The sequence below is a fragment of the Anser cygnoides genome, chromosome 10 (genome assembly GCF_040182565.1).
Source record: "Anser cygnoides isolate HZ-2024a breed goose chromosome 10, Taihu_goose_T2T_genome, whole genome shotgun sequence".
NCBI lineage: Eukaryota > Metazoa > Chordata > Aves > Anseriformes > Anatidae > Anser > Anser cygnoides.
This window is the reverse complement of record NC_089882.1, coordinates 4,107,557-4,122,479: the sequence shown is the minus strand read 5'-3', so window position 1 is coordinate 4,122,479 and position 14,923 is coordinate 4,107,557. Positions and strand designations below refer to the sequence as shown.

At 39.9% G+C, this 14,923-nt stretch overlaps 1 protein-coding gene across 12 annotated transcripts in view; it reads left to right on the top strand.

Annotated features, from left to right (window-relative positions):
• ITPR1 (inositol 1,4,5-trisphosphate receptor type 1) overlaps positions 1-14,923 on the top strand; it is a 169,987-nt gene that overhangs the window by 54,104 nt on the left and 100,960 nt on the right. For 8 of the 12 annotated variants that reach the window (XM_067003326.1, XM_067003332.1, XM_067003331.1 and 5 more), the window contains 13 exons: positions 1,083-1,127; positions 4,148-4,302; positions 5,020-5,119; positions 5,567-5,727; positions 6,435-6,576; positions 6,955-7,113; positions 7,680-7,852; positions 8,109-8,228; positions 9,505-9,699; positions 11,359-11,610; positions 12,986-13,127; positions 14,053-14,206; positions 14,533-14,720. In XM_067003326.1, coding sequence (XP_066859427.1) covers positions 1,083-1,127; positions 4,148-4,302; positions 5,020-5,119; positions 5,567-5,727; positions 6,435-6,576; positions 6,955-7,113; positions 7,680-7,852; positions 8,109-8,228; positions 9,505-9,699; positions 11,359-11,610; positions 12,986-13,127; positions 14,053-14,206; positions 14,533-14,720 — 1,986 coding nt within the window. The remainder of the gene's footprint in view (positions 1-1,082; positions 1,128-4,147; positions 4,303-5,019; positions 5,120-5,566; positions 5,728-6,434; positions 6,577-6,954; positions 7,114-7,679; positions 7,853-8,108; positions 8,229-9,504; positions 9,700-11,358; positions 11,611-12,985; positions 13,128-14,052; positions 14,207-14,532; positions 14,721-14,923) is intronic. The other 4 variants (XM_067003328.1, XM_067003334.1, XM_067003333.1 and 1 more) reach the window with 1 other exon arrangement.

Below are 14,923 nucleotides of genomic sequence, written 5' to 3'. Positions count from 1 at the left end.
AAGAATCAGGGTGAATTTATGAATACACGGGTTGATTGCAAATAGCTGAGAGCCTTTGGGGGGGAAATGAATTCAGTCAACTGTTGTTAGTTTCTCTTGAATCACTGATTTCCTAATAGAAGCGAAGGACTGACTGCAAAATGGAATTGCAGCTAGGCTTCAGGCCAGCCTGGTAAGAACTGCAGGTAACACTTAGCTGTCCAAGCACAAAACAAATAAATTGTTTTGTGCACCAAAGTGGACATCTCTCCTTTCCACCTTGAAGAAAAACTTCAAGACCATTTATTAAAAAAAAGGAAGTCCAAGGGTTATAATTTTGAGAGTTTTGCTGCTTAACACTTGTCAATGTTTACTAAAGTTAGTTTTACTTAGTTTTACTTAGTTCACAGCATAGATATACCAATACAGGCACCTCTGTAAATAAAGGCTGCCCTGGATGTAAAAATGCATAGTAGGGCAGAAAGCCTGTCTCAGCCCACGTTGTTGACATGAGAACATTTTCAGTGGGAAAAGTCCATATTAAATATCCCATTTTAAACTCCTCTAACAAGCAGATTGGAAAAGCAGCAACGCTTTGTCACATGTACATGCACACATCCTTTTCAATAATGGTCCAATACTGAGCTTTTCCAGTAAATCTTGGGTTTGCTAATCAGCCAAAACAAAAACATGTTCTTACATCACATAAAATACGACAGAGGAGATTGCTCACCTTATCCATGGTTAGAAGGGTGTTTGTTCGAAAAGATTTTTGCCAAGTCAGTAATTTCTGGTGGAAATTCCATTTGGAATTTTTAAAAAAGTGAAACTTGATAACTCTTTTATTCCTCTTGCTCCTTTAGTGATTATCATGGGCAAGTTTCATCTGTCTGCATGTTTGCAGATTATTTTACTGCTTAATTCATGGACAGACAGTTGCCCGATTAAGAATAAATCTATTTGCATAGTATATTTGTTCTGCATGCCTGGTAGTGTTGTAGCAGTAGAGTGCATCCTTTACAAAGCAAGATAAGATCATGCTGAGGTTGTTTCCCACTGCTAGCTCTGTTAGTTTTGACATGCCTGTGATTCTGTTTCATCAGGTAAACCCTGACTATGAGGAAGATGACCAGGAGTGTCAATCCTCAGTAAGTATAGGCAAGAGTACGATCTTGCCCCTAATTGAGGAGGGCTTGCACAGGCCCTGCTATTTAACTGGCCAGTGCATAGATTGTCCAGGCCTTGTTGCTAGTGAAGACACTAAAAAACAGAATGAGCTTTTAAGGTCTGTCCAGAGGACTGGATATTAAAACCTGGAGTAGGCTTTAGTGAAGAACAATAGAGTTGTAATCGAATTCCTGTATTACTCAGACCCCTTTCCTCCCCACTGTGTAGAATGTCTTTGTCTTCCTGTTTCTTAAACCTTTGTTTCCTTGAAGCACGCTTTGAATAGGTTTGAAAAGCAAGTTGCTCAAGATGACATCGGATGTCAAGTGTTCGTAGTGGGATGTTAACGTAGTGCTGTGCCAGTCCTCTGCCCTCCTTGTTCAGTTCATGAATTCCCTCTCGTTTTAGTGTGTCACAGGAAAGCCATGACAAAGGGCCTAGAGAGCAAGAATGGCAGGGTGAGAATGATTTCAGTGCCATTCTTCCAATTTTTCTGTGAAAGCAAGTTCTTTTCAGTAATTTTTTTGTGTCAAAGATAGAGTGTGCTGATGCTTTGTGCTAATAGAATCTTCTCGCTGATGTCAAAAGGAAAACAGCATTGCTTCAGCAGGAGAAAAGAGTTAGGACTGGAACAGCGCTTTCCATTGTAGATTATATTTTTAGTTGAATGAGATTGTAGGCTTATGCAACTTGCTTGGTCATTTATCCTGTATAGGAAAAATCTGCGCCACTTAGAAACGAGAAAGAACTCCTCCATATTTAAAAGGAGGTGAACACCTGGTGGTGCTTTGAAGTGCAGTGGGGTAGTTTTCTCCTGCAAAAAGGATTTGTTATCGCAGTCTAGCCATTAAAAGGCTAACCCTTGCCCCCAGATACTGAGCTGATATCCTGGTTATTTCTTGGCAGTATTTGGCAGCAAATGCTGATCTTCTGACGGCTTGTCTTCAGTAAGTGGAGTTGAAAAGTGAAAAAAATAACACGAACAAAAAACCCACACAGCTATTGTTCCAGTGGAAAAAAAAATTAACACTGAAGTGCTTTGTTGGCTTAACTTTCAAAAGTTAATCAGTTTATAGATCTTTAATATAGACATCCCTCCTACTGGTGTTATGCTAATGTCTCCTTCTGAAAATAAGTGCAGTAATAACGGTAACGCGCTGGTTTCAGAGTTGTGCTGATTTTTTTCCCTACTGTGTCTCTTTACCACTAGGTGGCAAAAATAGACCACAAAGAGTAGGATCAGGCACATAGAATTCATTTCTGACACAAAATTACTGCATCTTTTAACATGCACTAGTGACAAGATGGTGTGGGCTGCTTACCACTGCTCCGATACAGAAATTTCAGCTTCACTCAAATGAGAGCTTTCTGCAGGACTGTGGGTTTCATTGCACAGCTCTGTGTTGTTGGTGTTGTCTCTTTATACTTCAGTGAGCTGTACAAGAATAGGGTTTAAATGGCACAGGTGAGATGCCAGCTAGTACCTGTTCGAAAGGAGAGTGGGCTGCTTCTGTCAGCTTTGTGGTTGAAGTTTAATTCTCTCTAAATTGCCGCAGTTCCTAATTCCCAATTTACTAATTCTCGTTTTCATCTTTGCCACAGTTTCTGTAGCTGACAAATTGTCTCCTGATGTGTCAAAGGTACTACAAATTGTGAGTGTAGAGTGGCTGCCTTACTGTGGGGATGGAGGAGACAGATGAAACTCGGAGAATTCATTCCAAGTGAGTGAATTTCTCCTGGTGTAAAGCCTCCAGATGGACTCGCCTGAGTATATAGTTGCTTCTTCATTTGAGGCACATTCCCAATATATAATTCTGTTCCATACAGCTAACTGTCTGTTCCCATGTGCAAAATCAAAGACTTGAAATGTCACTATCTTGCAGCCAAGTTCACTGACTACAAATGTGCTAGCTGCAGAGTATCCTGAGGCACCAGCAACGTTAGCTAGCTCGTCTTTATGTTTAAGGGTTGGAATGCCTTACACCGGGACTTTGAAAGACAGGTGCTTGCGTTCTGACTCCTTGGGGTGCCCACCTTCCACTGGTGCCAAGATCACAGAAGCTGGTAAATTCCTTGGTGATCACTTTGTAAGCTACATGTAGGATTTAGGTGTTTGTTTCTATATTGGTAGCTGGTTTCTATGTTTTGTCAGATGACAGATTTTTTGTTGACTAATTATAACTGCTAGTTCCTGAGGAAAGCTTTTAGAAAAAGATGTGGTTCCTTTTTCCCAGTGTATTTTTTTCCCCTAACCTTTTATCCTTTCATCTTAAAATCTAGTGTTTTACTCACTCATTTGATGGTCGTGTATTTACTTTGATAAAGCAGGCTGGTAATTTGCTAGCACCTTAGACACGAAGATACTTGTGATGCCATGTCCTTTGTAGTGTATCACTGTGTTGGAGTGCATCCTGAGCTGAAGCGTAAGCAGCAAGGCAGCTAACTTCTGGATTAGCTCTTGCTTTGTTCATTTGCAGTTGATAGGCCCGAGTCCCATTTTTGCTGTTGAAGTTGATCATTTCCCAGCAAGGCTGTTGGTACTTAGTGTTGCTGGTTTTTATATTTGTTGCTCATGTAATTTCTTCTAGGGTGACAACTGCCATACATTAAATGCATTTCAAAAGCCAGTAGTGTCTAGGGTGGTGATCTGAGCAGACGTGGATCATCTGAAACTGCTCAGAGTTCCTGGTGTGCTGTGGGTGAGCAGCTGGGAGATGTTGAGTCTCTTGGCACTCTGCAAGACACAACCTCTCTTGTCTAGGATTTATTGTGTTTATAACCCAGAAATGCTCAGAAGTTATTAACACTAAGGAAAGCAAAGAAATGTTTGACAAGAGGAGCTACTTTCACGTTTACTGGTACCCTGAAGTGTAGTCATCTTAACCAGTGCTTGGAGTGGTTCAGAGCTATGTCTACAAATCACAGAGCGCATCTATTCAGCGCTAGGCAGCTGGGTCTGGAGGGCTTGGTCTGACTGTGTGTGATGGGACTTCTTCTGCAGCTGGACCCTGAGCAGGATGCCTCCAGAAGGGGCTTGCGTGATGCTCAGGAGAAGATGGCGTACTCTCTGGTGTCCGTGCCTGAAGGAAACGATATCTCCTCCATATTTGAGTTGGACCCTACCACCTTGCGAGGAGGAGACAGCCTTGTCCCCAGGTACGAGCTAACGATCGCATTAGAGCTGACTACCTGCCTTGGAGTTTGGCTTCGGTTTGGTTTGGTTTTAGGTAAAGCTCTTTCTCACTGTTTATTTTGGTATGAAATTAAGGTTCTCCTTCAAATTAATATAGAAATGATTAACAAAGGCCTAGTGCTTCAGTATAGTATTTTACAATAAACTTGTAAGTAACAACATCTGATTTTACAGGTAGGGAAACTGAGATTAAGTGACTTTCTTGCCAGTTAAGAAACTGACAAAAGTCTGGGGTCTATGATAATGCTAATTCCCATGACCTGTCTGTATTGTATTTGCTAGGACACAACATCCAGTGTTTAGCATTTCATTTTCTGTTGCATATGGTTGTTTAACTGGTCATATCGTAGCTCTTGCTACTCAAAAGATGCTGTATCTCTAAAGATGCACAATTTGAATGTGGGCTCTTTGCTATCCGCTCCCACCCAGAAAGCATGACATATTTGTTTGATCTACTTCATCCAAGTTACTCTTTAAAAAATCAGATACTCTAAGGTGGTGTAAGTTAACGTGGCCACCAAATGCAGCAGTCCTGGCTGCCCGTTCCTTTGGGCTGCCACAGTTTGTGGAGTGACAATTTTTTTCACTTGTTCTTGGCAACAGTTTGCATTTTTGAACAATGCTAAAATTTCTTGACTGGGAAACTGACTCACATTTTGAAACTTTTGACTTTCTTTCAGGAACTCTTACGTCAGACTTAGACACCTTTGCACTAACACCTGGGTTCATAGTACCAATATCCCTATAGATAAGGAAGAAGAGAAACCTGTGATGCTTAAAGTAAGCCCTGCTACTTTTTTTTATACTCACATCCTTTAATTTCTGTACTTTCACCAGTATGTTGTTGGTAGAAGTTCCAGTCCCTTGGGACTTTGGGGTTTGTCAAACAGGTAGCAGCATAACAGTGGTAAATAGTGCCTACACAAAATATATTATCTAAAAGATTAGGTTTTCATAGAAGTTTAATAGTTACACTGTTAAATTTCTAATTTACAACAGCACATGGAGAATTTTTTCCTACTCCCTGTGGCAGTATTTTCTAGTCTCACCTGATGTTTCTCTGTACTGGGAACACCTATGAGCTTGTACAGGGTGCTACTGTTCTCATACCGTCTCTGAGTGAGGCTGTGTAGGAGTATGGCTTTTTCTCTTTTTTAGTATCAATGAGTGAAGCACTAGTTTACTTTCTGCCTTTTGGTTTGATAATAAAACTTCTTTGGGTTTTAGATTGGTACTTCTCCAGTGAAAGAGGACAAAGAAGCTTTTGCTATAGTACCAGTTTCTCCTGCAGAGGTTCGGGACTTGGACTTTGCAAATGATGCAAGTAAGGTTTTAGGTTCCATCGCTGGCAAGCTGGAAAAGGGAACAATAACCCAGAATGAAAGAAGGTAAGGAGACAAGAATTTGGTTCAGGTAATATTTATTTGCTTTACTCAGTAAGTGTTTCTTTTATTGTTGATTTGTCCATAGTGAAGGTTCTCAAGCCATATTCTGTCAGCCCCTCCTTGTTGCTCTGTGAAATGGGAGCATGGGAACTGTTGTTGTGAACTTGGAGGAATAATCCATAGCATGCCTTTCTTGATGGGCTTTGCAAAATGAGTGTGGGAATTTATAATCCATCTTGTGAAGAGTGAACATATGACTTCTGGCAAATCCTCTGACAATGTCTTTGAAAAATATGTGGCCACTCAAAAAGAATGCACAGTCTACTGTGTAAAACCAGGGTCCGTGTGCTTCCATAGCCAACAGCTTTTCTTTGGTCTTGGGGAGATTATCATCTGATTTATTTTTTCTGGCAATACAAAAGAACTGCCAAATAGGATTTAGGGAGCATATAGTTGCCTTAAAGTGATATTGTTGTCTTACTGCTTCTGTAGTTTGGCTATTAAACAATAATCTGTAACAAAAAGGGAGCACTAGTTCCTAATTTAAAGTTCCATACAAACCTAGGGGCTTTATCCAACGTCTGGGTTAGTCTCTAATTGATGGTTTTTTGTCACTTAACATTTTGAAATCTGTATAACCTTATCACTGTTATTGTGCTTTTAACAGATAAAACTTAGTCTTGTATTAACAACTTCTGGCTTTTCTGTAGATCTGTTACCAAATTGTTGGAGGATTTGGTCTACTTTGTTACTGGTGGAACTAATTCTGGGCAAGACGTGCTTGAAGTGGTATTTTCTAAACCCAATAGAGAACGGCAAAAACTGATGAGAGAACAGAATATTCTAAAGCAGGTAGACTGCATTTTTCTTTAAACTCTGCCTACCAGAAGGGTTGTCAGAAAGAAAATCCTAATAGTAGAGAACCTGGTCAAAATATTGGGACCAAAGGATCCTTTCAGCAGGTTGTCAGTGGACTCCAGGCATAGTACTGCTAGAACAAAAAAATACAGCATATGTTGGTAAATAAACCTGATAAGCAGTGTCTTCTGTACAGGCTGTACTTTGGCCAAGAAACAAACATTGCAATTATAGCGTATTTCTGATGCATCTTGTAGAAATTCAAAGATACGAACACATTAATTTACTTTAATTTTACATTTACATTAATTTTAATCAAACGAAGGCAGTACCTCATGGGATTTAAATGCCTGGTTTTTAATAAATCCATAGATTTTCAAGTTGTTGCAAGCACCATTTACGGACAGCGGTGATGGCCCCATGCTGCGGTTGGAGGAGCTTGGAGACCAGCGGCACGCTCCCTTCAGACACATATGTCGGCTTTGCTACAGAGTGCTGAGGCACTCTCAGCAGGATTACAGAAAGAATCAGGTTTGAAATATGTTTGCAGCTTTCAATGGCACTGATACTGTTCCTTCGCTCCAAAAAATAAGAGCTACATCCTGTTAATTAAACCCTGCTAATGCTGTGGTGTGATTGCACAGTCAGCAAGAGATTTTTTTGATTGCTCAATTTTACTTTATCTGCCATCTTTCGTCTCTGTCAGACTATGTGCAGTGTAATCAGTGCTAGTTCTAAGGGAAATGTCTGAAAGAAATGGAATTGCTGTTGATCCAGGTGAACTTTAAGGTTTTCTTTACTCTTGCGTACTACAAGCTCCATTGAAAGTTGAACTGTGAAATGTACATTTTTTGTTGCCAGCTATTAAAAACAAACTCATGTCAGATGGGGATAAATGCTTTGATGGTCTCCAGCCCAGAGGTGAAGATGTTCAGACTGTCATTACTCACTTTTTCTCAAAGGAAGTACAATTAGAATATAATCCAGTTCGCTTCTTGGGATGGTGGCATTAACAAGTCTTACTGTTTTGTTATTGATGATTTTCTGAAATTCTGAGACTTAATTACACCACCTTTGTCCTTCTCTTTGGTTCAAAGGAATACATTGCAAAGCAGTTTGGCTTCATGCAGAAACAAATTGGCTATGATGTCTTGGCTGAGGACACTATCACCGCACTGCTTCATAACAATCGCAAGCTCTTGGAGAAGCACATCACAGCTGCCGAGATTGATACTTTTGTTAGCCTTGTGAGGAAAAATAGGGAGCCCAGGTGAGATCCACGTTTTCAAGTAAATAATTACCCTTTCCTCTTGGTCTTCTGAGAAAAATCTGTACTTGCCAACTTGCTAGCAAGAACACAACTAGCTCACTTCTTTTTTGGCATTTGCCATAACTTCCTACTAGGGCAGCAGTCTCACTCTGCTGTGTAAAATCGGAGTTCTGATTTTTTTCTTTCTGAAATATAGATTGCCTCAGTCTAAATCTCAACATGGATTGATACCCTTCTGGCTTACGTTTTCCAACAGGTTTTTGGATTATCTCTCAGATCTGTGCGTTTCCATGAACAAGTCTATTCCAGTGACACAGGAGTTGATTTGTAAAGCCGTTCTGAATCCAGCGAATGCAGACATACTCATTGAAACTAAGTAAGTAAATCCTTTAAAGATGGTTTTGCTGGTGTGAAACAGAAGGGAGGTGATTCAAAGCAGAGAGCACTGCTGGCACGTCTAGAGAAAGCAGTGTGGAGTCCTCTTTGGATGCACAATAAATGGATATTGATGACTGCAAAAGTCTGCAGTAAGTGTTCTCAGCCCAGTAGTCAGAGACATCTTTCGGATGTTTCATGTTTGATCAAAGTAGACGACTTCTTGTGAAGGTTCCGTGGGCCTGATTCTCTGCTGGGCCTCAGGCTTCCCTCTTTGAGCTGTCCGATGTGAGTGAACACTTCTTGGGTACATGCACACTGTGCTCAGCTTGCAGCAAAACAGAAGCTGATGCATCTCTGCTCACCCCTTTCTCCCCCTGCTGATGGGATTTTGGTCTCAGCATTGCCCTGCCGTTGCTGGTGCATCACAGCAGGCACTAAATCCCAACCATCTTTTGTAGTGACTCAGTATGTGGAATAGGGCACAGATAATCAATATCAAAATACTGTAAGAGGGAAACAGATCTTTGTCAGGTAACATTTAAAATCCACATGGATTAGAATATTCTTGAAGATGTATGAAATTATATGAAATTATAATTCTTCATGAAATTATAAGGACTATTTATTTCCACCAGCAATTGAAGTTACTACATCAGTTACTGGTTCTTATCTCGTACATTTCATTTATATTGTTCAGATGTATGATCTTTCTTTTGCTGAAGAACTAAAAGCTGTAGTTGCATTTTTAGTGGCTGATTTGTTTCTAGCTTTGTCACATAAGCAGAAAAGTTTTGATCCAGTTGCTATTTAGGGGATCCAGTACTGATCAAATGTTAGATATTTTTGTTTACCAAATCTTTTCTTAGCTTGTTGAATGTTCTTTAAACAAATTCTCCCATAAAGATGTTTTTTGAAAGTCAGTTAGCCGTAATGTCTTTGCTTCTTTATTTTCATCAGTTGAGTGGAGGTGAAATGTATGTGTACCGTTGATCTTTTCAGGGCTATATGGAAAGCTTATAATCTAAATTCACTCTAATGCTTTTAATACTAAAACCTAAAGACTTTACGTAGTAAACTGCTACTGCTGAAAGAGTAAGATATTCAGCTTTTACTTGGCAGAGTTCAGGAATAAAATGTGTTTTCTTAATGCAGGTGAGATCATAAAATTACTTTTATATCGCCAGTACATTTCAGCAAGTGTTTTAAAAGAAATGTTCTTAAAGATTTGCATGGGTCTTGGCAGTTTGTAATCTAACCACACTTCATTCTGGCAGGCTGGTCCTCTCTCGATTTGAGTTTGAAGAAGTGTCAAGTGGAGAAAATGCCTTGGAAGTTGGAGAAGATGAGGAAGAAGTGTGGCTATTCTGGAGAGACAGTAACAAGGAAATCCGCAGTAAGAGTATCAGAGAGCTGGCTCAGGATGCTAAGGAAGGGCAGAAGGAAGATCGGGACGTACTCAGCTATTACAGGTTAACAGCGTGTGCAGTAGTTGGCTAGCAAAGTTCATTGAGACTATTGCTGCGGGGGGACTTTCAGTGTATAGGCTTTAGTTGAATTTGTGGAAGGATGCAGCTCTAATGGTCTAAATAGCCATTAGAGAGTGAGGATGAAGTTGGAGCATAAGGTTTGTGGCAAGAAGTCACATTATCAGCATGAGCAAGTTTAAACTGTTTTAAACTAGCTGAAGCTTAGAGTGCATTGAATTTGCACACCATTGCCTGGATTCCTGCTTGGTTTCCAGATAAATGCATGTTAACACGGAGTCTGTAGGCTAACTGTTTAGGTTAACTGTACTGAAATGGTAATTGGGGTGAACAACCATTTGCAGGAGCAACAGGATTTCAGTGCACAAGTGGCTTTGCTTTTGATTTTAAAAAAGAGCTACTGCTGTTCTCCCTGCCTTCTAAACTTCTTTCTAACCTCAAAGCATTTAGCAGTCCTGTAGCCCTCAGCAGGACAGTATATGAACTTAGGAAAATGCCACAAGTTTGGTTTGATGAATGCTCTGTTCTTTCATACAGCTTAAGCTATGCTTTTAGCAGTTTCTAATGTGAAGCGATATTTCCAGATGACTTGACAAGACACCAAGTTCTTGGCATAGTGTAAGATCAGGTTTCAGCCCAAACCAAATTCCTGTGTCTGGGTTATAAACTTCTGAAAATAGTTTGACAGACTCAACTGTGGTGGTGCAGAAAGTACAACTAGATTTTTTCTAATAGCTGTATTTTATTGTATTTTTTGCATTATCTTTTGCATTGAAAGGTTTCATATAGTAGACTTAATACATGTTTTTATTTGAGCCTATTGGAGGGCTGTGCTCAAAAGATGATCTTTTATAATACTTATTTTGAAAAATTATATTTGATTTCAAGATGAGTTTTCTTGCATTTTCTTTTGAAGAGAATTGCTAGTGTTAATTATTTTCAGCTCACTTTATAGACTTGTGCATGTGCTTAAAACAACTATTTAGAGTTTGGTCTAGGCCCCATGAGAAGTGCTTAGAGCTAAAAGGAGCCTGTTTCCAATTAAACATTCATTTCTTTAGGAAATGTAGTTTACACTGTTCAACACAAATTGGTATGAATACTTACGAATGTTGGACATGTGCTTTATGACTAAAAGTTAATTATCGGTCTGTTGAACATGCATAACTTAAATGCCAGTTGCTTGCTCTTAGCTTCTAGGCTGAAAAGCTGAGGAATAAAGTTGTTTTTTTGTCTACAGATTCTTTGACTGAAGGGAACAGAACTCAGTAGCTGTTTAATCGTACCTAATTTTTAAGGATTCTGTAGCCTATTTGCACTGTTCCTCAGCGAACCACTGTGGCTTCAGCATTAGGAAGAAGTGCTCCATCTTCTAGAGTGTTTGGGCTGACTCGCCTTAAGTGTTTTCTGGATTCTTCTGTAACTTTTATAAATAGCATTAATTAATTCTGTATAACTCTCAGGAAAATATGATGACCACATTTATTCTATTTTCCACTATGTTTCCACTATTACTAGTGATTGGTAAATAACTTTTTTTTCTATAATGACTATGTAATTGTTTATCAGCTCTATACCCAGTGGAAGGTTCTGGAAATTAAAGTGTAAGCTGTTTGTTTATGTATTTCCCCCCCCACCCCAAAGATACCAGCTAAACCTCTTTGCTAGAATGTGCCTTGATCGACAGTACTTAGCCATAAACGAAATATCTGGCCAGCTGGATGTGGACCTCATTCTCCGTTGCATGTCTGATGAAAACTTGCCGTATGATCTGAGAGCATCTTTCTGCCGGCTAATGCTTCATATGCATGTTGATCGTGACCCCCAGGAACAAGTCACGCCAGTGAAGTACGCTCGTCTGTGGTCTGAGATACCTTCTGAAATTGCTATTGATGAGTAAGTGCTTGCTGGAATCATTCCATCGTCTTAAAAATGAAAGCGGATCAATCCTAAACTGATGCATCGTTTATGCTGTTTCTGGGTTTTTTAAAAAAAAAAGGGGGTGAGAGAGAAAAAAGGTCTTATTCTTACAAGTTCTGTTATTCAATCCATGTAGCTTCATTTGTCTGTAATGTTTTCTGGAGAGAACCTTCTGAGTATAGAATAACCTTCTTGTACGTGCCTGGTGTAAACTAGGAAGGTGTATGTGATTTTTCTCCAGAACATCCAGTGATCACAGTGACGTTTGCCTCTGACTGGGGTGATGTGATGAGTGACCTAGCTCTGGGAAAGCAACAGAGAACTATTTTGATTTTCCTCATGCCTTATTCACTTAGAGTATTGACTCTTCAAGGCAGATTGTCCATACAGAAGCTAGCACAGTCAGAAGTGAAGACAAGGGGGAAGACGCTGAAACAAGTCATGTCCTGGATACAGAGTCCTGTTGCTTAAACCCCAATGGAAAATACTCTGATGCAGGGGTAAAAGACCTATACAAAACCACAGCCAGACTGGAGACTTGATTTTTTTTGACCGTAGACTCATATCAACTCGATTGTAGGGATAACTTAACACTTAGAGTAGTTCGGTGACTCAACTTCTTCAGTCGGAGGAAACGAACATTTTACAACTGTGTTAAATTTTAAGAATGAGTCTTTCAGTGTTAGTACTGGTGTTCACGGGTTTTTGCCCTCCCTTCCCTCAAGAGCCTAGTCGTCTTCTCTGAGCGAAATGCAATAGATCATATTCAGCTTTAAATGCCAAAACAGAAACAAATGGCTTAAGCTCTGGCAGAGGCTAAATGGTGAGTGACCCTTGACCAGACAGTAAGAGGGGAAAAAAAGGCAGTTAGTGGAAGGTTATGGGGATTCTCCTTTTACAATGCTCTACACACGCTGAGAAACCAACGTAACATTTCTATTAAGTTCAAGTCTACTTGGAATATATCTTGTTTTTATTTGCAGTCAGCATCTCTTGGCCACATCTGTTCTCCTTAGTGCTGTACATAGGTTGTCACTGTTCTGGTTTAAAAGAAAGAAAAAAAAAAAAGGCTTCTTTATTGGGACAAGACTCTTTTTTGTTTGTTTTTGCTTGTTCGTTTGCTTTTGTTTTCATCAGACACTCTTAAATAGTGCAAAATGAGTATATGGGATAAAACAGTAAAAGCCAGGAAATTATGGTGTCAGCTTCTTGGTTTCCTCATTTGGATAAGTTATTTAACAGCCTTTAACTTCTCCTGGATTTTTGCAAATCACTGAAATATTGTATCAGGGGAAAGCCCTGTGTGTTTGCATGCTAAGTTTTGTTTTTGTTTTGTTTTTTCCCTCTTCAGCTATGATAGCAGTGGAACCTCCAAAGATGAAATTAAGGAGAGATTTGCACAAACAATGGAATTTGTAGAGGAATATTTAAGAGATGTGGTGTGTCAGAGGTTCCCTTTTTCTGATAAAGAGAAAAATAAGCTCACTTTTGAGGTAGTTATCCAGTTCTCATTTTTATCCTTTTTTAGTGGCATGTGTTACTTTTTTCAACACCAGATAGGTGGGCAAGTACTTAGTGAATACTAAGCCACAGCATGCTTGTGCTGTCAAGTGTGCTCCTTTCTCACGCAGGCAACCCCACTGAAGTTAGTGATAGTTTGCAATGACAGTTCTTGACATACAATTAATGAATATAAGCTTATGTCTTGGGCTCGCAGCAGCCTTGTTTACTTTCTGTGCTCTGTGTTATTACAAAGTCAAGCTTTAATGGCATAAATATTCAGTAAAACTGAACACTTTGCATGCACAGATATGCTGTAGAGCTTATGGTATTATCCATGAAGAGAACAATACAGTACCTGGGGACTTACTGACCAATTGAAATATTCTGTCTGTGCAAATAAAGTGTAGCAAACGCATGCAGTAGTATTCTTGAACAGTTAATTTAAAAAAATTGAAATTATTTGAGGAATGTGCAGCTGTTGGGCCTGCCTTAAATATTTGCACTACATGTGAAATTATTTTTGTGGATTGTGAAGCAGTGCATGTGGAGGACGTGTGGGAAAGCTTGATAACTTGGGAACAGTAATCTCTGGATACGGCGTGTTTTCTTGTCAAAGAAAACCGTTCTCTCTGGTCTGGATCTATTTTACTTTATAATGAGACAAATACAGTATGACTTTGTAGCTATAGAATATGAATTGTAGGTACAGACTGTTACTGCAGGTGTTTCAGTATTTGTAGACAAGTAGAAAGCTTTCTGATAACATGCAGAACTATACAGTCTTACATGGAATTATGAGGTATTGTAATCAGAATGACTCGCAACCAGATTATTGGTCTTTTCATTCTGTTGAAAACTTGTTTTTTGTAGCAAAATGCTTAGTAATAATCAGGCTTTCTATTGTTGTTTTGGTAGGTTGTTAACCTAGCCAGAAATCTGATATATTTTGGTTTCTACAACTTCTGTGACCTCCTCAGACTAACCAAAATCCTCCTTGCTATATTAGACTGCGTGCACATCACTACCATCTTCCCTATTACCAAGATGGCAAAGGGCGAGGAAAGTAAAGGTAAGACTGAAAAACGAGCGGCACAGGAGATGATTCATCAGCAGTTTCTGGTTCATACAAAAATGTCAGTTTGGGTTCAACATCTCCTACTCTGTGGCTTTGCTGTAAAGCAGGGTGATGTCTGAGGAAAGAGGGAGAGGGCAGGTGTCCCCTGCAAATACCGCAGTGCTCCTCTTGCCTTCCTTCTGCTCCAGGCACTCAGGTGTCCAGCTGGCATTGTTTCATGTTGAGACAATTTCTCTTTGTAGGACGTGAAGGGTCCTTGCTCTGTTAATGTGGTCCCATTCCACCAGCATAACCTTACCTGTTTACCTACCTCTCTGAAGGGAGCAATGTGATGAGATCAATCCACGGAGTCGGTGAGCTGATGACCCAGGTGGTGCTCAGAGGTGGCGGGTTCTTGCCCATGACTCCGCTTGCTGCTGCTCCTGAGGGAAATGTCAAGCAGAGTGAACCAGAGAAGGAGGACATCCTGGTAATGGACACCAAGCTGAAGATCATAGAAATACTTCAGGTATTAGCAATGCAAAGTAATGTAGCATCTTGTGCTGCATTTAAGTCTTAGTATAGTGCCATGCTGCCACTTAATTCACTCCTGCCTTGTATGTCCCACTCTTCAATGGGTGCAGTGTTACAAGGGCAACTTTTCCAGGCATGCAGCACTCATCTCACGTATGACAATACTACTATGCCATGACTGAAACCCTGCAATAGAAA